The following is a 20,590-nucleotide window of genomic DNA, read 5'->3' as shown; positions in this document are numbered from 1 at the left end:
GTTTTTTTTTAAATTTGCCAAAATAAAACACATACATTTGTTACTTTGCTGTTCTTTGGAAATATGGATCTGGATTGTTATAATTGAAACTATATCTTGACTATTATATTAAAAAATATATTAAAATTTAACTTTGGTTCTGAAATAACAAAAATCAGAAATTAAAATGAGGTAATAAATCAAAATACATATTTTCCAAGTGGGTGTCCAAGAACCAATTAGACACAAAAGAATAGATTTGACAGTTTTATACAGAGTCCATAACTCTTTCTGTAAAGAGCCAGATAGCAAACATTTTAGGCTTTAGAGGTCCCTAGGAGTTCTGCTCCAACTACTCAACTCTGTTGTGGGATAAAAGAAGCTGTTAGTCAGCTTTTCGTTGTTGTGAAAAATACTTGAAAAAATCAACTTAAGGGAGGGAAGATTTATTTTGGTTTATAGTTTCAGGGGTTTCAGACCATCCAAGGTTTAAGAAAATCCAAGGCAGAAACATCAGGGTTTGGTGGAGGAAAGCTGCTTACCTCTTGGCAACTGGGAAGAAGAGAGAGAGAAGGGATGAGGCTGTCTGGGGACAAGATCTACCCTTCCAGGGCATGTCCACAAGTGACCTACTTCTTCCAACTAGACCCCATCCCCTAGTTTTCACTATCTACCAATAATGCCATCAAAAACATTACTTTCTCAATGGATGAATCCACTGAAGAGGTCAGAGCCCTCATGATCCAATCACATCCCCAAATCACTGTGTCTGAAATTATTGCATTGGGGTCCAAGCTTTCAACTCTGGAGTTTATGGGGAGCATTTATCTAAACCAAAACCACAGCCAAACACAATACTTAAACAAGTGAGCATGGCTATGTTTCAATAAAACTTTATTTACAAAGACACATAGGCTGAACTTTGCCAAAACTGTCCTTAAGAAGTGAGAAAGAGATCTCTTTATCGTTTCTTCTCTCTTTTTAAATTTTGCAATGGTAGGGATCATACCCAGGGCTTCTGCAAGCTAGTTGCACCCTTAGCTCCATATGAAGAGGATGTTATGGAGAAAGTTGTCTCCAACCCTCCTAAGAATCTCATCTTGGGCTTAGAGAGGAGGCTTCAGGAGGTCCTCTTAGAGACTTTGGCCTGTGTTACCCCAACTTTACAAGGCATGTTGCTCCTAAGACTGGATATTGACTGCATTTTTTTTAATCAATGGCAAAACCAGTATCTGCAAGTAATTCCTGTGTACCTAAGATAGGTCATGGTGGAGACAGCACTGGCTAGGCTGACTGAAGTTGAGATCGAAAGAACCCCCAGGAGACTAGGACTCCAACAGACAGTTCTGTGTAGTGTTGACTGACCTGAGATAGAAGGGGAAGGGACGCCAAAGAAAAAAGTGACTGGCATTCTCATTTCTAAATTTAGACTGTGTTTAACCAGAGAATTTATTATTATTTTAAAAATATTATTGAGTAGAAGTAAAACAGGCCAGACACAGAAAGACAAATACTGCATTCTCTCACTTACCTGTGGAATCTAAAAAATGGAACTTGTAGAAGCAAATACTAGAATGATGGTTATTAAGGGCACAGGAATTGGGGTGTGCTTGGAAACAGGAAGATGTTGGTCAAAATGTACAAAGTTTATGTTAGGAGACATAAGTTTTAGAGATCTATTATACAGCTTAGTGACTATAATGTTATATTAGATTCTTGAAAATTGCTTAGATGATAGATTTTAAATGTTCTCACACACAAAAAAATTAAGTTTGTAAGGGTTTGGATATATTAATCAGCTTGATTTAATCATTTTAAAATGTATATACATTTCATAATCAATAAATACATACAATTTTAGTTTGTAAGATTAAAAATAATAATGAAGAGTGAGATAATAAATCATGGAGGTGAAATTTCATGGGGAGCAAGGGAAAACCTTCACTCAGTTAAAAAAAAATTCTAATGAGATTCTGAAGACAAAAACCTGTTGCATTATTTGGTGCTTATTTTCACAAACCTTTTTATAACAAAATTTCAAAAGCACAGTCAACAGGAGAGAGAGACATAAAAAGAACTCCCGTGTTCTCATCATGCAGTAACTGGTAGCTCAGTTCCCTTTGGCAGTCACACTCCCCGTCACCTTTCACCACCCCCACCACCCCATACAGAATTACTTTGAAGCAAATTGTAAATCACATCATTTATTCAAAAATACTGGAGTGTATATCTCTAAAAGAAAAAAAAAGACTTGTAAAAAATGTAAGCATGTTATCATCATCTCACCTAACAAATCAACAATAACCTTACATTCTCAAATATCGAGTCAGTGTTCAAATTTCTGATTGCTTAATAATTTCTTTTAGTATTGGTTTGTGCAGTTCAGGATCCAAAATTTAAGTGTTGCATTTAGTTGGTAAGTTTCCTATAATCTTTAGTCTCCCTCTTTTTTGTTTTTGTTTGTTTTGGTTTTGAATTGATTTTGTTTTCTTTTTGTTGAAGAAATCAAATGTTTTTGAACTGTGAGTTTCTGCTTTCTGGATATGTTGATTGCATATCTGTGCTTGTATTTAACAATATGCTTTCTTTTTTGTGTTTGTTTTAAAAGAGAAGTAAGATCTAGATGGTTGATCAAATTCAGTTTTAATCGTTTGGCAAGAACATCTCATGGGTGATACACTGCTATGGTTCTTCCAGCTCAGAAAAGTCAGATTTTCTCTGTGATGTTCATATCAATCAGGATTAGGACCATCTGATTAATTGGTTATAAAGTTTTTTCTTTAAAATCAGTATTCCATGTAATGGTTTTGGCAGCCATTGATGATATCCATAATTTTATTAGAAGAAAACTATACGCTGATTCTATCTTGCAGGTTACATTTGTTCAACATATGGGTTATACATATATCTTGCGAGTGCATTGGGATCCCCTGGGTGGGGAACTCTTTTCAGAGGAGTTCTTTTTGTTCACAGTCTTTGGAGTTTGGGTGCATTTCTCCATTTGTTTATTTGGAGGGAGTTTTATAAACTCAGTAGCTAATTCCCCAGTCTGCTTTGGTAAGATCTGCTGACCTCTGTGGGGATGACCTTTAGAGAAACGGATGACCCTTCTCCTTGGAAGACCTATAAATGACAAACACAGGATACATTTAAGATCTACTTGGTCAGAATAAATGTTGCATATCATCTTGAGAGGTTTTTGATATTTTGGAGAAATGTTTCCCAGATAGTCCAATGTCTTGGAACCAAAACAATATTTTTTCTTATTTTGAAAAAATGTCACATTTGAGAAGAAAGTAGATCCTTGTACTCAATCCATGCCTTGGTGGAGTTACTGGGGGAAGTAGTGGGGTTCCATATGGCTGACTTTCTAAGTCCGTCTCTCTTAATTGCATCCACAGCTCCTTATTATTTTGTCCTTCATGATGTTATCCAAACCCAGGGAGGGATTTGTTGCTTTCCACATCTCTCCCTCGTTCCTTCTTCACCATAGTCTTTATAGGAATCACCAAATGTTTAATGTGATAGCAAATTAAATATTGTTTGTGTAGGTCTGAAAAGTCAGGGGGTATGTCTAAAAATTTGCCAATTTAAAGTATGGTTCTTGGATCTAAATCAAATTAGGTGGTTTGAGAATGAGACCACCTTCCTGGAAGAATATCAGGCTCTTAAACAATTTCAATGTCATAGGCAAGTGGGCCCCCAATGGAAAATCCCAGATAAAAAGACACTTTTTCTATGCTCCTACCACTTCTAAGTTGACCAAAGAAAGCAGGTGTGATGGGTATTGTGATTTTTTCATTGATCCCATACTCTATGAATAAACAATTATTTTCAGCTCGTCCTTGCAAACGAAGCAAAAGGTCTTGGACTTTTTTCTCCTTCCATACATCTCCACTTTGCCACACAAAATTAATATCAGGTGTCTTTCCAAAGCATTGATCGATTTTTCCTTTGTGGACAAGTCTGTTCATATTGTTTCCTTTTCCAAGAAAGAAATATGCGATAGGTTGCTTTGTTCGATACATGTGCTTATATTGCCCCCTGAAAGAATTTTGCAATGATTGAGCATACTTTTCCATTTGTTTAGAATCCTGATCCAGTTGTTGGTTTTCTGGCCAGAATAAGAGTGAAGCTAGGAAATAAGGTTCTGAATATTGGTAAGTTGGTCCTACTTGTTGCAAGACATCTCGAAGCTGTTCTTTCAGTTTTTTAATTGACTTCACTAGTTTGGAGGCAGGTTTAATACAAAAGAGAATGATGTTGGCCAAGATAAAGTTTTGCTTTTCCTTCAGGTGCATTTTGACAATACATTGTTCAGAGAGAAAAGTATATTTGTTCACTATATCTTCCATGGTGCTTATAGCATCTTCTTGACTTTTAATAAGATATTCTAGGAGCCCAGAAAACTTGTCTGCTTTTAAAGCTTCTAGGGTTCTTCGATTTCTCTCTACTTGAAGTGGCAAGTGGAGTTTTGATCCAACATCTCTGCTATGTGATTCTGCTAAGGGACCAAATATATCTACATACTTCTTGAAATATACAGCTACTTTCCTCCGAGTTTTGGCCTCTTCATTTTGCTTAATGTTGTTCCTGGGTTTTAGAAGGACAAAGTAATCATCAAAAAAATCAAAGGACCTCTTCAAAGAAGATTGCAATGTAGTTAGATAAGGAATAAAGTTGTTGAGGACCATTTTAAATTCATTTGTATCACCTGGAATATCACTATTTCCTGATATAAAATTGACCATATATCTTTTAGACAGTTCATTTTTATTGTCAAAAAATGGAATGAGCTGGAGAATCTGGATTGTGTAAAGTCCAACTTCTATCTCTCCTTGATAGCCAGCGATGTTGTAAGTGTCATACCTCCTTTTTGACTTCTGATACAGTCTTTCCTTCACTTCATATTCTCGATCTTCACTTTGCTGTTGAGATTCTCTGAATGCACTGGAGGCATGTACAGCTAATTCCAGAAGATTAGTTAGGTCATCAACTGAAATGTTCCTATTTCTTCCATTATCTTCTATCCACCATCTTATTTTACTTTTGTAGACTTGACCCAGTGTGTCTGAGATATAGGAATTGTCAGGTTCTATCTTTTTGGCTTGTTTTGCCCACGTCAGAGCATTGCTGAAATCCTTCTCTTTAAGGTAGAAATGTCTTGACAAGGCTTGGCACATGAATGCATTTGGGTTGAATCGACTGATACCTTCAAGCAATACAGCTTTAACTGCCTCATTGCCTTCATCTTTATGTAATGCTTCAATGAATGGGGAAAACCAATTTCCTGTACCTTCAGGTTCATTTCGCTGTCTTGTGAGCAGTAGGGTTTGCATATCTTGGAGAAATTTGCTTTTTCCTATGGCAGCATCATAGAACATATTTTCTGTGAGCAAATCCAGCATAATTTGACTTTTATCCAAGTTATAGCTTTTCTTCAATTCTTCCAGTGAGAGAATCGCAATCAAAGGGTGAATGATGCGCACTCCACAGTATTTCCCACATTCTTCCACCTCTGTTCTTATCAGAATTGTAGAGAATGTGCCCATTTTGTCTTCAAGTTTTTCTGTTCCCCAGTAAGCCTTCTTGTTTGAGATTCCTAAGAACTTCTCACATTGTGAGAGTGAAATGGTGGTATCAGGCACATATGAATTCAGAAGAGCCAGAAAAGAAAAGAGCTTTGCTTCCTTGGTACAAATATTCTGCCCTTTCAGAATATTCCTCACCACATTTTCTATGTACTCTTTATTAAAATTGTTTTTCATGATCATGAAGGAATAAAAATCTTCAAAGTTTTTATGCTGTTCTTTGATTTCTTTCAACTTAAGCTCAAAAGCTCTCTGTTCTTTGGGAGACAGTTGTTGTATTAGGGCAATACTGTCTGAGTTCCTTGCACTTTTTTCAGGATTTTGTGATCTCATGCAATTTAGGATGATCACTAGAGGTCTCTCATATCGAATGTGCTTATTAGCTACAGCTGTGTGAATGGAAGCTTGCAGAAGGTAGACATTATCTTGTTCTTCAAAATCATCAACAAGGAGCAATACTGGTAAGTATTCCTGATGGCCTGCTGCCCCATAGGTAATTAAATTGGTCACCTGTTCTCCAATTTCAGAAAAATCCACTGTCTTATTTTTCAGCACAGCACATCTGAATTTCTTCCTTAGATCCCACAGAAGATGCATAGCCAAGGTAGTCCCCCCACAGCCTGGATGATGATACAAATGAAGGATTTTGGCACATGTTTGTTTAGAAGAATCTGCCCAGTTTTGAATCATTTCTTCTAGTCTTTCATACTTATCTCTTTTAACAAAAGATGAAAAATAGCTTTCAGAAGAAAAGTAGAAGTTCCACCATGATACTTTGCCACCTCGGTAGAAGTCTTCCTCTTTGGATGCCTTGAATTCTAGTAATTTTTTCTGGTCTTTCTCCAAGAGTGTGTCTTCACATTCATTTTCACAGAGAATTTCCAGAGCAGTCATGATTTCTTCTTCTTTATTCAGAAGGACAGTAGATGAACCAACTGAGGGCAATAATCTCTTTGAGGATCGAGTTACAGATTTTAGTTTCAGAACAGTGCCATTTATTTCTTCAAGATTTAAGGCAGAAATACATTGGTTTGATAATTCATCTTGGTGTTTCGTTAATCTTGCTTCAAGCAGGTCTTTCCATCCCTGGCATATGTGTGAATGTACACAAATACACAGTATACTTTCCATTCCTTTGAGATCTTGGTAGAAAGCACAGAAAGTCTCGATGAGGGGGTCTCTGGGGTCATCCACAGAGGAGAGTAATAGAAACACCACCAAAAACTTCCCTCTTGGCATCATGTCTTCATGTGTGAGGAATGAAATCAGTTTCCTGACTTCAGAAGCTCTTTCCCTTTGCCAGGAAATTGGATCTAAGGGTTTGTATTTTTCACTGTCAAGGTCTGACCTCCCATTGCAGAAAATCCAGCTGGGTTGCTGGTAAAGATTCAGACTAGAAATCTTGTCACTCCACGTGGTCCCTTCTGCAAACAGACTTGGAGTGTGGAGGTTTGCTACTCGGCTTTCTTTGAAAGCTTTGACTACTCCATTCCTTGCTGATTCAGGATCAAACTCTAACACAGCAAACCACTTGATTTCCTTGAGGAAATCCAAGTGTTTTGTTTGCTCTGGGTTACATTTATTTGTTACAAGAATGTACCAGTCATAGAATGAATTATCCAACAAATCTTGATTTCCTGTCAACAGTTTAACGAGCTTGGATCCCTCACTTTTGTTTTTATTGGGCTTTTCTTTGCATTTTTCTTCTGCTTCTTTCCTAGACTCTGCCAATTTTTTTAAGTCTAATTTAAAAGCTTTGAAGTCCGACTTACTTTTTGTGATGTCCTTAGATTTGGGCCCATCTCTCACAAAGACAGAGTATTTTGAACTTTGTTCCCATGCTTTGTTGTTACAGTTTTGCATTTTGATCTGGAAATAGTCCTCTCCACATTCCGCATATTGTGGAATGACATCCACTTCAATAACAAATCTGTCAGATACAGTACTGTTTGGCAGTAAAACTTCCACAAATCTGGGCTCTCGAATGCACTTCTCTGCTTGTTGGACCTGATGTGCTTCAAAATACTGATGTATCATCTTATGGAAGTGTTCAATTAGGGCTTCTTTAGTGACTTTGGTGATTCGCACACCAACAATTTTTCCATGGGGTTTGTCTTCGACTCCCAAATGAATGGTGCCATTGGTACGTGAATTCATACAAGCTGAGGCAAATCGGAAAACCTCGTTGCTAAATTTCATCTTAATATCCTCTTCTGTGGCTGTTTTTGTATTTGTGAAGGCTTTGAACTCACGTGCTGGATCGATGAGATTGCGTGATCCAGTTTCAGGCTGTAGAATGAAATGTAATTTATAACGATATGGATCACTGGATTCATCAAAAGGATATGGGATACATGTTGGTTCTAGGCATGGCTGCTTCTCCTTTAAGTCATCTGTTTCATCTTCCATGAGCTCATCTTTCAGTGACTTGGAGCCTGTAGCCACTGGACTCACAGTGGCATTGGACAAATCTGAATCGTCGTTATACTTTTGTTTTTGTTCCAAAGTCTCTTTACTTTCCTTTTGCTTCACAGTTTGTTTTGGGGGAATATTTTTACTGCCTTTTTTCCCCTTGGATGTCTGAGTAGGATCTCGAGAGGATGTTTTCAGTAATTCCTTGAAGAGCTCTTCTATTTGGATAGCTGGTCCGTGGGTTATGCCCATATCCACAAGATTTGTTTTGTTTAACCACTTCAGGATGGCACCGTTCACATCCTGGGCCACCAAGGTGTCCCTGTGCTTTTGGTCAACCTTATGGCTTTCTAACCATCGGTTTACATCTTCTTTTGTCCAGTCATCTGTATTTTCTGGAAGGTTTAGTTGCTCTGCCATTGTGATACCTATAGTGAGAGAAAGAATAATCATTTATTGTTTTACCAGTAAAACTTTGAAAGAAGTTCTTATGGGTCATATACATGTGTTACAAAATTTTAAAAGGTCTTATCACCAATTTATTCCATGTTCTCCCAGGAATGCTACCAAATATGTATGTATGAGCACTTGTCTCCTCTGAAGGGCATCAGGCTATCCAAAATTTACTTTACCTTGCGTTTTGCACTAAGTATATGAGAGATGCTGCCAAGTAGTGCATGTAGAGATGTTTCATTCTTCTTCATGGTTATTTGCTGCAATGGGCATTTGCTGTGTAATTTAAGAATATTCAATTCTACTATAGAAAATAAGAAGAGGATATATGACAATAAATGTAGATACAAGTAGTTTGTGAAAGGTGATGATAGATGAAGTAAATCGAGTTGTCACAGCTAAGAGTCAGTCATAGCTACGAAAGAAGAGAAAGACCAAATAGTCATAATATATTCATGAGATACATATGAACATTTTTGAGGTATCATTAGGGTACTTGTTGCAACACCATTGTGACCTTTTGTGTTCTCTATTCAGGGAATATAAGTAAAATCCACAGTAGCATATTGGGCTATTCATGACCTATGCTGGTCAAGCATACTTACTTTGAATCTTCCTGAGGAAAGCCACTGTATGCCACTGATCCAGGGCCTTTTCTATCCACTGAACCCCTTAGGACAGATCCTAACTCTGAACATATGGAGGAAGCTAAAGTTTCTACACTTGAGATTGGTACAATAATACTGTCAGACTGTCATAAGTTAAGTATATATAGTACAACATCTACAGCAACCAGTGAAAATGTATACAAAATGATGTACTCAAAGACATTGTAAATGAAAATGTAATTGTACTTAATTTTCAAGTAACCCAGAAGAAGGCAGGAAAATAAGACAAAGGAAATATAGAACAGAGAAGAACAAATATAAACAAACTCAATTTCGAATGTATCAATATTTACATTCAATACAAATGACTTAATTATGGAAATTAAGACAATTTTGTAACCTGAATTCAAAATATGACCCAGATGTATCCTGACTATGTGACTTTCAGTGGAAATGTAATGATATAGGTGGGGTGAAGTTATAGAATATAAAAAGTATATCAGTCAAAAATTTGGGGGTGGGAGCATGGGGGATTGAATCCAGGGAAAATTTACCACTGAGCTTCATCCCTAGCCCTTGTAAAAAAATTTTATTTTGAGACAAGTTCTCTTTAAATGCTGAGCCTCAGCTTCCTGAGTTGTTGGAATTACAAGTGTACACCACCATATCAAGCCCATTCAAATATTAATAAACACAGAAGTAGCTACATGAATGTTGGATGAAGTAGTCTTCCAAGTATAGAAATTTGCTAGAGACAGGAATATTATATACTGATAAAAGGGTCAGTCTAATTAGATTTCATAGCAGTCCTAAAGTATAAGCATCAGATAAAAAAGTTGCAAATGTGTGACTCAAGTAACAATCGAATTTTTCAGTTTTCAACCAATCCACAATTACAGTCAAATATTTCAATACCTTTGTCTTAACAACTAATACAACAGTTAAACAGAATAGTGATGATATAGAAGAACTCAACAATATCATCAATTAACAGGTTCTATATCATACTTGTAGCATACTGCAACAAGAACAATAATATTCCATTCTTTTCAAGAGCCAAGATAGACCATATCCTAAATGATGAAACAAACTTCAATAAATTATTAAAAAATTGAAGCCAAAATTTAACCCTTATCTCTCTTCATGCACAAAATTCAACTCAAACTAGATCAAGGACTTAGGCATTAGACCAGAGACCCTGTGCCAACTAGATGAAAATGTAGGCCCAACTTTCCATCATGTCAGCTCAGGAACTGTCTTCCTCAACAAGACTCCTAAAGCACAAGAAGTAAAATCAAGAATTAACAAATGGGGACTGGGGATGTGGCTCAAGTGGTAGCATGCTTGCCTGGCATGCATGTGGCCCAGGTTCGATCCTCAGCACCACATACATACAAAGATGTTGTGTCTGCCAAAAACTAAAAAATAAATATTAAAACAATTCTCTCTCTCTCTTAAAAAAAAAGAATTAACAAATGGGATGGTGTCAAGCTAAAAAGCTTCTTCAGAGGAAAAAAAAAACAATCAAGAATGTGAACAGAAAGCCTGTAGAATGGGAGAATCATTACCACCTTTAACTCAGAGCATTTATCTCCAGAATATACAAAGAACTAAAAACAAACAAACAAACAAAACAAACAAACAAAAAAACCCTAACACCAAAAAACTCAATTGATAAAAGGGCAATGGAACTGAACAGACATTCAAAGAAGAAATACTAATAGTTAGCAAATATATGAAAAAATGTTCAATATATCTAGCAATTAGAGAGATGCAAATTAAAACTACACTGAGATTTCATCTCACTCCAGTCAGAATGGCAATTATCAAGAATACAATTAACAATAAATGTCGTTGAGGATGTAGGGAAAAGTTTACACTCATACATTGCCAGTGGGAGTGTAAATTGGTGCAACCACTCTGGAGAGCAGGATGAAGATTCCTTAAAAAAACTAGGAATGGAACCACCATTTGATATAGTTATACCACTGCTTAGTATATATCCAAAGGACTTAAAATCACCATACTAGAGTGATGCAGCCATATCAATGTTTATAGCAGGTCAATTCACAAAAACTAAACTATGGAACCAGCCTAGGTGCCTTCAACAGATGAGTGGATAAAGAAAATGTGGTATATATACACAGTGAAATATTACTCCACCATAAAGAAGAATGAAATTATGGCATTTGTCAATAAGTGGATGAAACTGTACACTATCAACAATGTTAAGTGAAATAAGCCAATCCCAATAAACCAAATGTTGAATGTTCTCTCTAATATATGGATGCTAACACACAACAAGGGGGGGGAAGGGAAGAATAGAAGTTCATTGGATTAGACAAAGGGGAATGAAGGGAGGGGAGTGGGGGACAGAAATATGAAAGACAATTGAATGAATCTGACATAACTCTACTATGTATACAGATGAATATGTCACAGTGAAATTCCACATCACATAAATCCATGAGACTGGAATTCTAAATAGAGTAAGATATACCACATGGTTGTATAAATATGTCAAAATACAAGATACTATCAGATATAACTAAAAAAAATGAAAAAAATTGAAACCACACAGAATGTTTGTTAACCACAAGAAATTGTAATAGAAATTGATAACAGAAAAGAGGAATCTCACAAAACATGCTCTTCTAAATCATTCATGGGCCAAAGAGGAAGTCTCAAGTAAAATAAAGAAATACATTGCAATGCATAAAAATGAAAGTATAACACTTCATTTTAAATTCCAAGCATTTAAAGATTTAACACTGATTCTACACAATCTCCTTCAGAAAACTAAAAAAGAGGAATATCTACCAATTTATTTATGAAACTAGTATTATGCTATTAGAAAGAACAACAAAGACAGCCTAAAACATACAACCACAAATCCATATCCTTCATGAATATACAAAAGAACTATTAACATAATATTAGCAAGTAGAACTTAGCAATATAAGAGAATCATAACCTAATTATCTTATGAGATAGGGTTTATTCCAGGGATGCATGATGGTTGACTATTCAGAAGTCAGTAAGTGAAATCTGCCATAATGACAGGATATCAAAGACAAATCACATAATCACATCAAAGGATGTAAAAAGAACTTTTGACAAAATTCAAAACATGCATTATAGTTAAAACTCTTAGAAAAACAGGACCAGAGTAGAGTCTGATAAAGAGTATCTACAAAAAAATGTACAGCTCACACAACTAATGGTGAAACCCAATGCTTTCTCCATTAGAATGGGAGCAAGGAAAGATGCCTAACTCCACTCATACTTCCTTGACAGATTGCTGGAAGTTCTGGCCAATGCAATAAAGCAAGAAAAGAAGAGGAAAAACAGAGTATGCAAAGGAAGAAATAAAACTGTACTTATTTTCAAATGACTTGATTAGCTACATGGAAAATGCCAAATAATTCATAGGATACAATTGAGTTCTTCAATATTTCAGAGCACAAGATAAAAATAAAAATATCTTTCTATAAGTGAGCAATGAACATATGAAAAAATATTAAAAATCAATTCCTTTAGGAATCAATAAAAATAAAACCAAAACAAAACAAACAAAAAATCCTGATATACTTCATATATATATATATGTATAAGTATATGTAAACATATATGTATAAGTCTAGCAAAACATATAGTTGACTTTTATGCTCAAAAGTACAAAACACTGAAAGAAATCAGGGATCTAAATAAATGGGGACACATACTGTGTTCACATGGGAATTTTACATAGTATTTATGTTAATTTTCTACAGATATTAAACAGGTTTAACATAATGTGATCAAAATTCCAGTATGATTCTTTGTAGATAAATAAAATTCTTGTAAAATTTGTATGGAGAGGTAAAGGAAGAATACTAGTTTCAAAAATTTTAATAATAATAAAGTGAGAGAAATTGTTTTAAAAAGACATTTTATAACTACAATAATCAAAGCTGCATGGTATTGGTAGAGAGATACTGGAATAGAATAGAATTCCAGAAGTAGACCCATACAAATATGCCCCATTGATATTTGACAAAGACACAAAAATAATTCAATGAATATTGGATGGTTGTTTCAACAAATGATGCTGGAGTAATTGGACATCCATATGCAAAAATTAAATAATCCCAACCTGATCTCATACCTTATGCCAAAATTGACTTGGAATGGACTTCATGTAAAATATAAAATTAAGAAACGTTTAGTAAATACATAGGAGAAAATCTTCATGATCTAGGGCTAGGCAAAAATTGTACCCCATGTGAATGATAATGATCTCAAATGAAAAGTTTACTACAGGGACACAGCCACATCAATGTTTATAGCAGCACAATTCACAATAGCTAAACTGTGGAACTAACCTAGATGCCCTTCAGTAGATGAATGGATAAAAAAATGTGACATATATACACAATGGAATATTACTCAGAAAAAAAAAGAGAATAAAATCATGGCGTTTGCAGGTAAATGGATAGAGTTAGAGGAGATAATGCTAAGTGAAGTTAGCCAATTCCAAAAAAAAAAAAACAAAAACAAAAACAAATGCTAAATGTCTTCTCTGATATAAGGAGGCTGATTCATAGTGGAGTAGGGTGGCGAGGCATAGGAGGAATAGACAACTCTAGATGGGGCAGAGGGGTGGGAGGGGAAGGAAGAGGCATGGGTTAGAAATGATGGTGGAATGTGACAGACATCATTATCCAAAGTACATGTATGAAGACAGGAATTGGTGTGGATATACTTTGTATAAAATCAGAGATTTGAAAAATTTGTGCTCTATATGTGTAATATGAATTGTAATGCATTCCGCTGTCATATATAAATTTAAAAAAATAAAAAGACTTATTTAGGAAATATTATGTTCAAAATTGAGTAAGATTTCTTTTTTAATGAAATATCTCGGGGCTGGGGATGTGGCTCAAGCGGTATCACGCTCGCCTGGCATGCATGGGGCGCTGGGTTCGATCCTCAGCACCACATAAAAATAAAATAAAGATGTTGTGTCCACTGAAAACTGAAAAATAAATATTAAAAAGCTCTCTCTCTCTAAAAAAAAGAAAGAAAGAAATTCACTATCTCTAAAACATATATCAGCACATCAAAATCCATTTTTTCAGAAATGTCATTAGCACTGATTTCATTTTTCAATGAGTTCACATTTTTTATAAATTTAAAATTGTCCCACGAAGTGCATAAATTTATATATTTATCTATTGATTAAAGATTTACTGAATCATTCAAAACTGTCAAACAGCATCATTCTGTAAATTTGGAATTAAATAAGCCCTTACTATTCAACAGTTTGTAGTATAATTTCATGAAGGCTATAATAGGAATTGTGTTGCAAAAACTCCTCCAGTAATTGTCTGAGGCTCTAGATGTCAGGATATCAAGATTGCATGGATTTAACCCATTCTATGCAAATGAAGAGCTTAGTAGATAATTTTATGGTAGTAACATGAAAACATTCAGCCCTTCATCCTAAAAATGGCAGACAAGTGGCTGAGTCATGCTGTCTCTCAAATGGTTCATAAGGTCTTCCACTTTTGCATATTAGGAAGCTAAGTCACTCCACTTTTTGCTTATTCACTAAGCCCTTTTTCTCAAGCAGTATGAAAGCTCCTCTTAAATAGAATGCACTTTATATTACCATTTGCTCCTAATTATACACCTCTTTCCTTAGCACATTTTGTCTCCCACGTTGTAAACTAATTTTTTGCCCTAATTTGTAAAACCCTATGAAAAAGGTATACTTTATTTGTTTACCAATTGCATAATCTTTGTTCTTTTTAAAATATGACTTCAGAGCTTTATTAAATGAGGAATCAAAAAATAGAAATTAAAAACTTCAAATGTCATACATTAGAGAGGAAAAATATATAGAACCTAGCAGCAATGAAACTGCTGCACATCAAAACTTATAAAAAGTGGTATCAACAATATTTATACAAATAGTTATAGCCTTAAGTGCTTTTACAAAAATAGAAAAATGATTGACAGTGAACTAAATGCCAATTTAGTTAACTCAAAGAACAACGAAACAGATATGAAGAAGGAAGAAGAAGGAAGAAAACAAAGGGCAAAAATCTAAAAATGGAAACCATAGTTCCAACAGAGAGATGGAAAGAAGATCAAAAGTCATCAACAAAGAGTAATGAAGTTGACACACCTGTGGAAGGATTAAACAACAAATAAAAGAGAGATGTCACAAATAGGCAATAAGAGGTGCTGTAAAAATTAAAGCAGTTAGGGAATATTGCAACCAACTGTACATGAATAAAATTGAAGACTGAGGTTAAACAGACAAATTCACCCAAAAATGGTACTTACCAAAACTGACTGGAGAAGGAATGGAAGGAGACCACTTTCCTGTGAGATCACCAAGGCTGCCGATGCTCTCACTGCAACAACAAGAAAAGAGGTGAGGAAAGCTACATGACTTTACTTTGAAATGAACACGGAGATAACATATTAGATGACAAAGGCCAGATGGACTAAAATTCAGAAAGGAGAGAAGCCTAGGTAAGCTTTGGGGCATTTTCTGATTCTGAGCTGGACTTGAGGAGAAGTCATGACCCTCCGGGAGGAAGGGAAACCAGTGTGGCTTTTGACAGTCACAATGTGGATGTGATGGATTGGAACCTAGAAGTGCTCCAAAATCTTTAACCATCACCAACATGCAAAATCAAACTTCAGGGAGATGACCCTACGCACCCACCAGAATGGCTACAATGAAAGGCTGACATGCTGGTGAAGAGGTGGGGTCAATGGAGCTCTCAGACATTGCCAGTAGAAACATAAATTGGAGAAACCAACAGTTTTTGTAAAGTTAATTATGTTTATGACTCAGCAATCCTAATGAAAAATTACTGATACAAGCAAAAACAGAGATGACTCTCACAACTGTAACCCTAAACGAATAGATCCAGTACAACATACGAAGTTCAAGAATAGGCAAAATTAATCTACAGCAGAAATCAGAATGACTTGGTGTGGTGATTATTTTCTGAGAAGCACGAGGATCTTGATCTGTGTATAGTCACACACAGTGGTAAAGAACAGAAGACACAGAGACAATTCCCCATAAATAACATTATCTCATACTAGGCCAAACTGCCAAAAACACACATTAGAGAAAAGATACCTTCTCCAACAAATGGTGCTTGGAAAACTGGAAATCCGTATGTAGCAAAATGAAATTAAACCCCTATATCTCATCCTGCACCAAACTCAACTCAAAGTGGATCAAGGACTTAGGCATTAGACCTAAGACTCTGCACCTAATAGAGGAAAAAGTAGGCCCAAATCTACATCATGTCTGTTTAGGAATAGCCTTCCTTAATAAGCCTCCTAAAGCATAAATAGTAAAATCAAGAATCAACAAATAGGATGAAATTAAACTAAAAAGCTTCTTCAGAGTAAAGCAAACAATGATGAATATGAACGGAGCGCCTACAGATTGGGAGAAAAATTTTTGCCACCTGCACTTCAGAGCATTAATTACCAGAATATACAAAGTAAAAAAAAAACTTAATACCAAAACAACACCACCAACAAAAACAAAGACAAAAAACAAAAACAAAAAACCCCCCCAAACCCATCGATAAAATGGGCTAAGGAACTGAACAGACACTTCAAAGAAGAAATACAAATAGTCAGCAAATATATGAAAAACTGTTCAACATCTCTAGCAATTAGAGAGATGCAAATTGAAACTACACTGAGATTTCATCTCACTCCAGTCAGAATGGCAATTATCACGAATACAAGTAACAATAAATGTTATTGAGGATGTGGGGAAGGGTATACTCATCCATTGCTGGTGGGACTGCAAATTGGGGCAACCACTCTGGAGAGCAGGATGGAGATTCCTCAAAAAAAAAAAAAAAAACAACTAGGAATGGAACCATCATTTGACATAGTTGTACCACTGCTTGGTATATATCCAAAGGACTTAAAGTTAGCATACTATAGTGATACATATGTGGTTACATCAGTGTTTATAGCAGGCGAATTCACAAGAGCTAAGCTATGGAACCAGCCTAGGTGCCCTTCAACAGATGAATGGATAAAGAAAATGTGGTATATATATATACACAATGAAAGAACAGTACATGTCATGGTCTAACAGCTGGCCCCACCTTCCTTTAGCAATCCTCATATCTAAGCAAAACCTCATATGCTCATATGTCCTTCTGCTGAGCCCTATTACTCAACCCTGTGAAAGTATGGTTCATAACTATCACAATCAAACTACTGTGACTCATACAGCAGCGGCACCCTGGTTGTTTGGCTTCTGGGTGTTCTTGGATTTCTGAGCCTCGTATCCAGGGTTCTCCTGCCCCATGCCTTGCCCCTTTCATCCTGGACATTTTTCCTGGGCTCTTTCTGACTTCCTCTCTCAATGTTTAAAACACACTCGGCCTTTCCCCACTAGCTGATACAGCATAAATCAGACTGAGACTAAGAAGGGAATTAGATGGATGGTTTGATTTATGCTTGAGCTGCATACCATATACGTGTAAAAACATAAAGTCAGGGTGTCAGGGTCTCATACAAGAGTTGGGAAACATAGAACTGGACCTGAACATTTGGCTGAGAAAAAGGAGTGACTTTTCACTATTCTCTACCTATTGTGGATGTTTCTATCGTAACTGAACAGGTTAACTTTTCATACTGCTTCCCCTAAAGCCTCTGTCAGTGTCTTCTTGTTTTGGTATTAAGTTTTTTTTTTTTTTTTTTTTTACTTTGTATATTCTGGTAATTAATGCTCTGAAGTGCAGTGCCTTTCAATAAACCACTTAAAAATATTGAAGATGACACTTTTGGAGCATATTCATGAGAGGAATAAGTTCTCCTCGGGTATGCCACTGTTCACAGATATTTTTTTACCATAAATTAAAATTTCTTTTAAATTATTATTTATTTTGATACTGGGGATTGAACCAAGAGGTACTTAACCACTGAGCCATACCCCCAGCCCTTTTGATTTTTTTTTTTTTTTTGAGACAGGGTCTCAATAAGTTGCTTAGGACTTCGCTAAGTTGCTGAGGTTTGCCTTGAACTTGGGATCTTCCTGCCTTAGGCTCCTAATTCGCTGAGATTACAGGCATGCACCACCATGCCTGGAAATTCTATGTACTTTAGAAAAGTCACCTGAAAAGCTGCTTTTGAGCATCCTAGCCACCAGTAAGAAACAGGAAACACAATTTGTTTGATGGTTGAACCCACCATGTAGGTTATGAACTGTTAACCGTGAGATTTGTTAGTTTTATTCAAAAATTATTAAAAATGCAATCCTCTTATACTCTCGCAATTCTTTATTCATTGCTTCCAGGGGAAATCAGACATAAACTATGGTTCTACCAGAAACATAAAGCTGCCCAAATTGCAAGGACTTCCTGTAGTAGTCTGTCTGTCTGTCATTGATAGACCTTGTCTGACACTAATTTCTAAGAAACTACCAGGAAATTCTGTTTTTTTTAAGCTGCCTATTCCTTAAGACAGTGGAAAGTATCTTTAAGTAATGTAAACTTTAAAATTTTCATTTTCTGTTCTTTCTGAAAATGCTATTATGCATTGGGAATTTCATTCAAAAAAGTCCCTCTAGTTTTCAATTATATCATTATGGAATGTTATGACTCATATAAGCAGACTCCTGGCAAGAACAAGCGGTCTGGAAGCTGTAGGCTTAGAATAGTATCATATTTTGTTTTGGGTTCTTTTCATTTTTCTAAATGCAAAGTGAAATTCTCCCTATTCAACAGATTGCTGCATAGATGTCAGTAATATTAATAAGAGATATTGTACTTACCCTGATTGTCAAATTTCTTCTATACAAAGGAGCAGAAAATCATCTATTTTAGTGCAGAAACCATCTGATATCCAGTTTTCTTCCTCCTCGGATGTTAGAAGAGAGTATTTTCTTCATTCCAGTTTCTGTGAAAACTTATATAGCCTCCTGTCTCAATGCTAGCAGCAACTGACTGAGAAACAACAGGGTGTGTGCAATTCCGGAGGCTGGGGAAGGAAGAAACTTGGTTTGATTTCAGTTTCGTTTCTCAGATCTGAGAGCAGACTTTTCCCTCTGACATGCTTTTCTTGCCACTCACGACTTTACCACCTTCTGGTATGTTTGGTTGCAACCCAAAGACTTAACATCTTTGGATTTTGAAGGCTCTCAAGAGTTTTGAAGGCTGCACAGAGTCCTGTTATATTGCCCATAAATGGACAGATATTGTCCTAATTGATCCCTTGAGAATACCAGTTTTCTTTCTCTCTTTCATTACACTTAACTATTGTCTTCATTTATTTTCTGTTGAATGACTAAATACTGCAATGGAAATAATTTACAGTTTTATAGGTGGGGAAGTCCAAGGATGAGGGACTACCTCTAGTAAGTCTTCTTGCTTGTGGTAACTCTCTACAGAGTCCTAAAGTGGCACAGGGACCACAGGACCAGATAGAGCAAGCTTTGCTTATTTGCATATCTCTTTCTCTTTTCACTAACCCACTAAGGAAATCATGAGACCCCTGCTCTGAAGACCTCATCTAATTCTAATTACCTCCCAAAGGCTCCACACCCAAATACCATTAACTTGACGCCCGGGGGAACAATTTTCAAATGTTCTCACCACAAAAAATGGTAAATATTTGAGATGATAGATGTGTTAACTAGCTTGAAGTTTGGAGGGTACAAGCACCCAGGGTATGTTAGTTACATCTCAGTGAAGCTTACATTTTTTTTATAGTATGCAAATGTTTTTTGGTTAGTAAAAGGCACTTTTATAATTAATATTGGAAATCTTTATACTAAATAAATCATCCAGAGAACATTGCTACAAAAGAGTTTATAAAATATGTGCATATTTGAAAAATGTAAAGTGACATCATTAATTCCCTTAAAGTATCATGTGGAGAATTTAAGAGACTTCTCATTGAAGAAGCTTAGTCTGAGGAAAAAAAAACCAAAAATGTAGACCCTGCCAGAAGCACCTGGCCTGGCCCTCATGGCTAGGTTGTGATGTTTTTTATTTAACATTAACAATTTCAAGAGAAGGCCACCATATTACTTTGATGATTAAGACAAACACATGATCAATATGTAAATACATGTCAATGTAAACAAAAACATAAATATCACCAAATTATAAATGTGACCAAAGATCTCCAAGTCCTAGCTAATATGAGTAACTTTTGCTTCCTTCACCAATCATAGCTAAGTCTCACTCTCCTAGAAGGGGGTTACTGCCCCTATTTCCTTATAGCATCTATTTCAAAGCAAATCTCTGACCCTTGACCCCTCTTTCCAAATCATCTAATACAAACCATTAGCTATGAGGAGATAGCAATCCCACCAGTCCCTCCTAACCCCTTTTACTGAAAGCACCCCACAACTCCTATGCTTTCTTTCTATAAATATGAGTCAATAAATACAAATTTGTTTAATTATAGGTATGTTTCTAATGGTCTTTGATTAAGGGTATTGACACTTTAAATGCAGATTTTGCTTAATTTTTTAACATTGCAAATTGACAATTTGTA

General features: G+C 35.8%; 1 protein-coding gene across 1 annotated transcript; it reads right to left on the bottom strand.

The window, feature by feature from the left end:
- Positions 1-2,075: 2,075 nt before the first annotated feature.
- Positions 2,076-19,002, bottom strand: SAMD9 (sterile alpha motif domain containing 9). The gene is made up of 3 exons (XM_081288062.1): positions 18,861-19,002; positions 15,377-15,447; positions 2,076-8,410 (listed from the first exon to the last, which is right to left on the bottom strand). Exon 3 carries the CDS (start codon positions 8,400-8,402, stop codon positions 3,648-3,650), a length of 4,755 nt encoding a protein of 1,584 aa, XP_081144188.1. The 5' UTR covers positions 8,403-8,410; positions 15,377-15,447; positions 18,861-19,002; the 3' UTR covers positions 2,076-3,647.
- Positions 19,003-20,590: the final 1,588 nt, after the last annotated feature.

The sequence above is a fragment of the Spermophilus citellus genome, assembly GCF_964194105.1.
Source record: "Spermophilus citellus genome assembly, chromosome: 3".
Lineage (NCBI taxonomy): Eukaryota > Metazoa > Chordata > Mammalia > Rodentia > Sciuridae > Spermophilus > Spermophilus citellus.
This window is presented reverse-complemented; position numbering and strand designations above follow the sequence as displayed.

Excerpts from the sequence above, each read along its gene's own strand:
- SAMD9 (XM_081288062.1), bottom strand. The coding sequence starts at position 8,402 with ATGGCAGAGCAACTAAACCTTCCAGAAAATACAGATGACTGGACAAAA.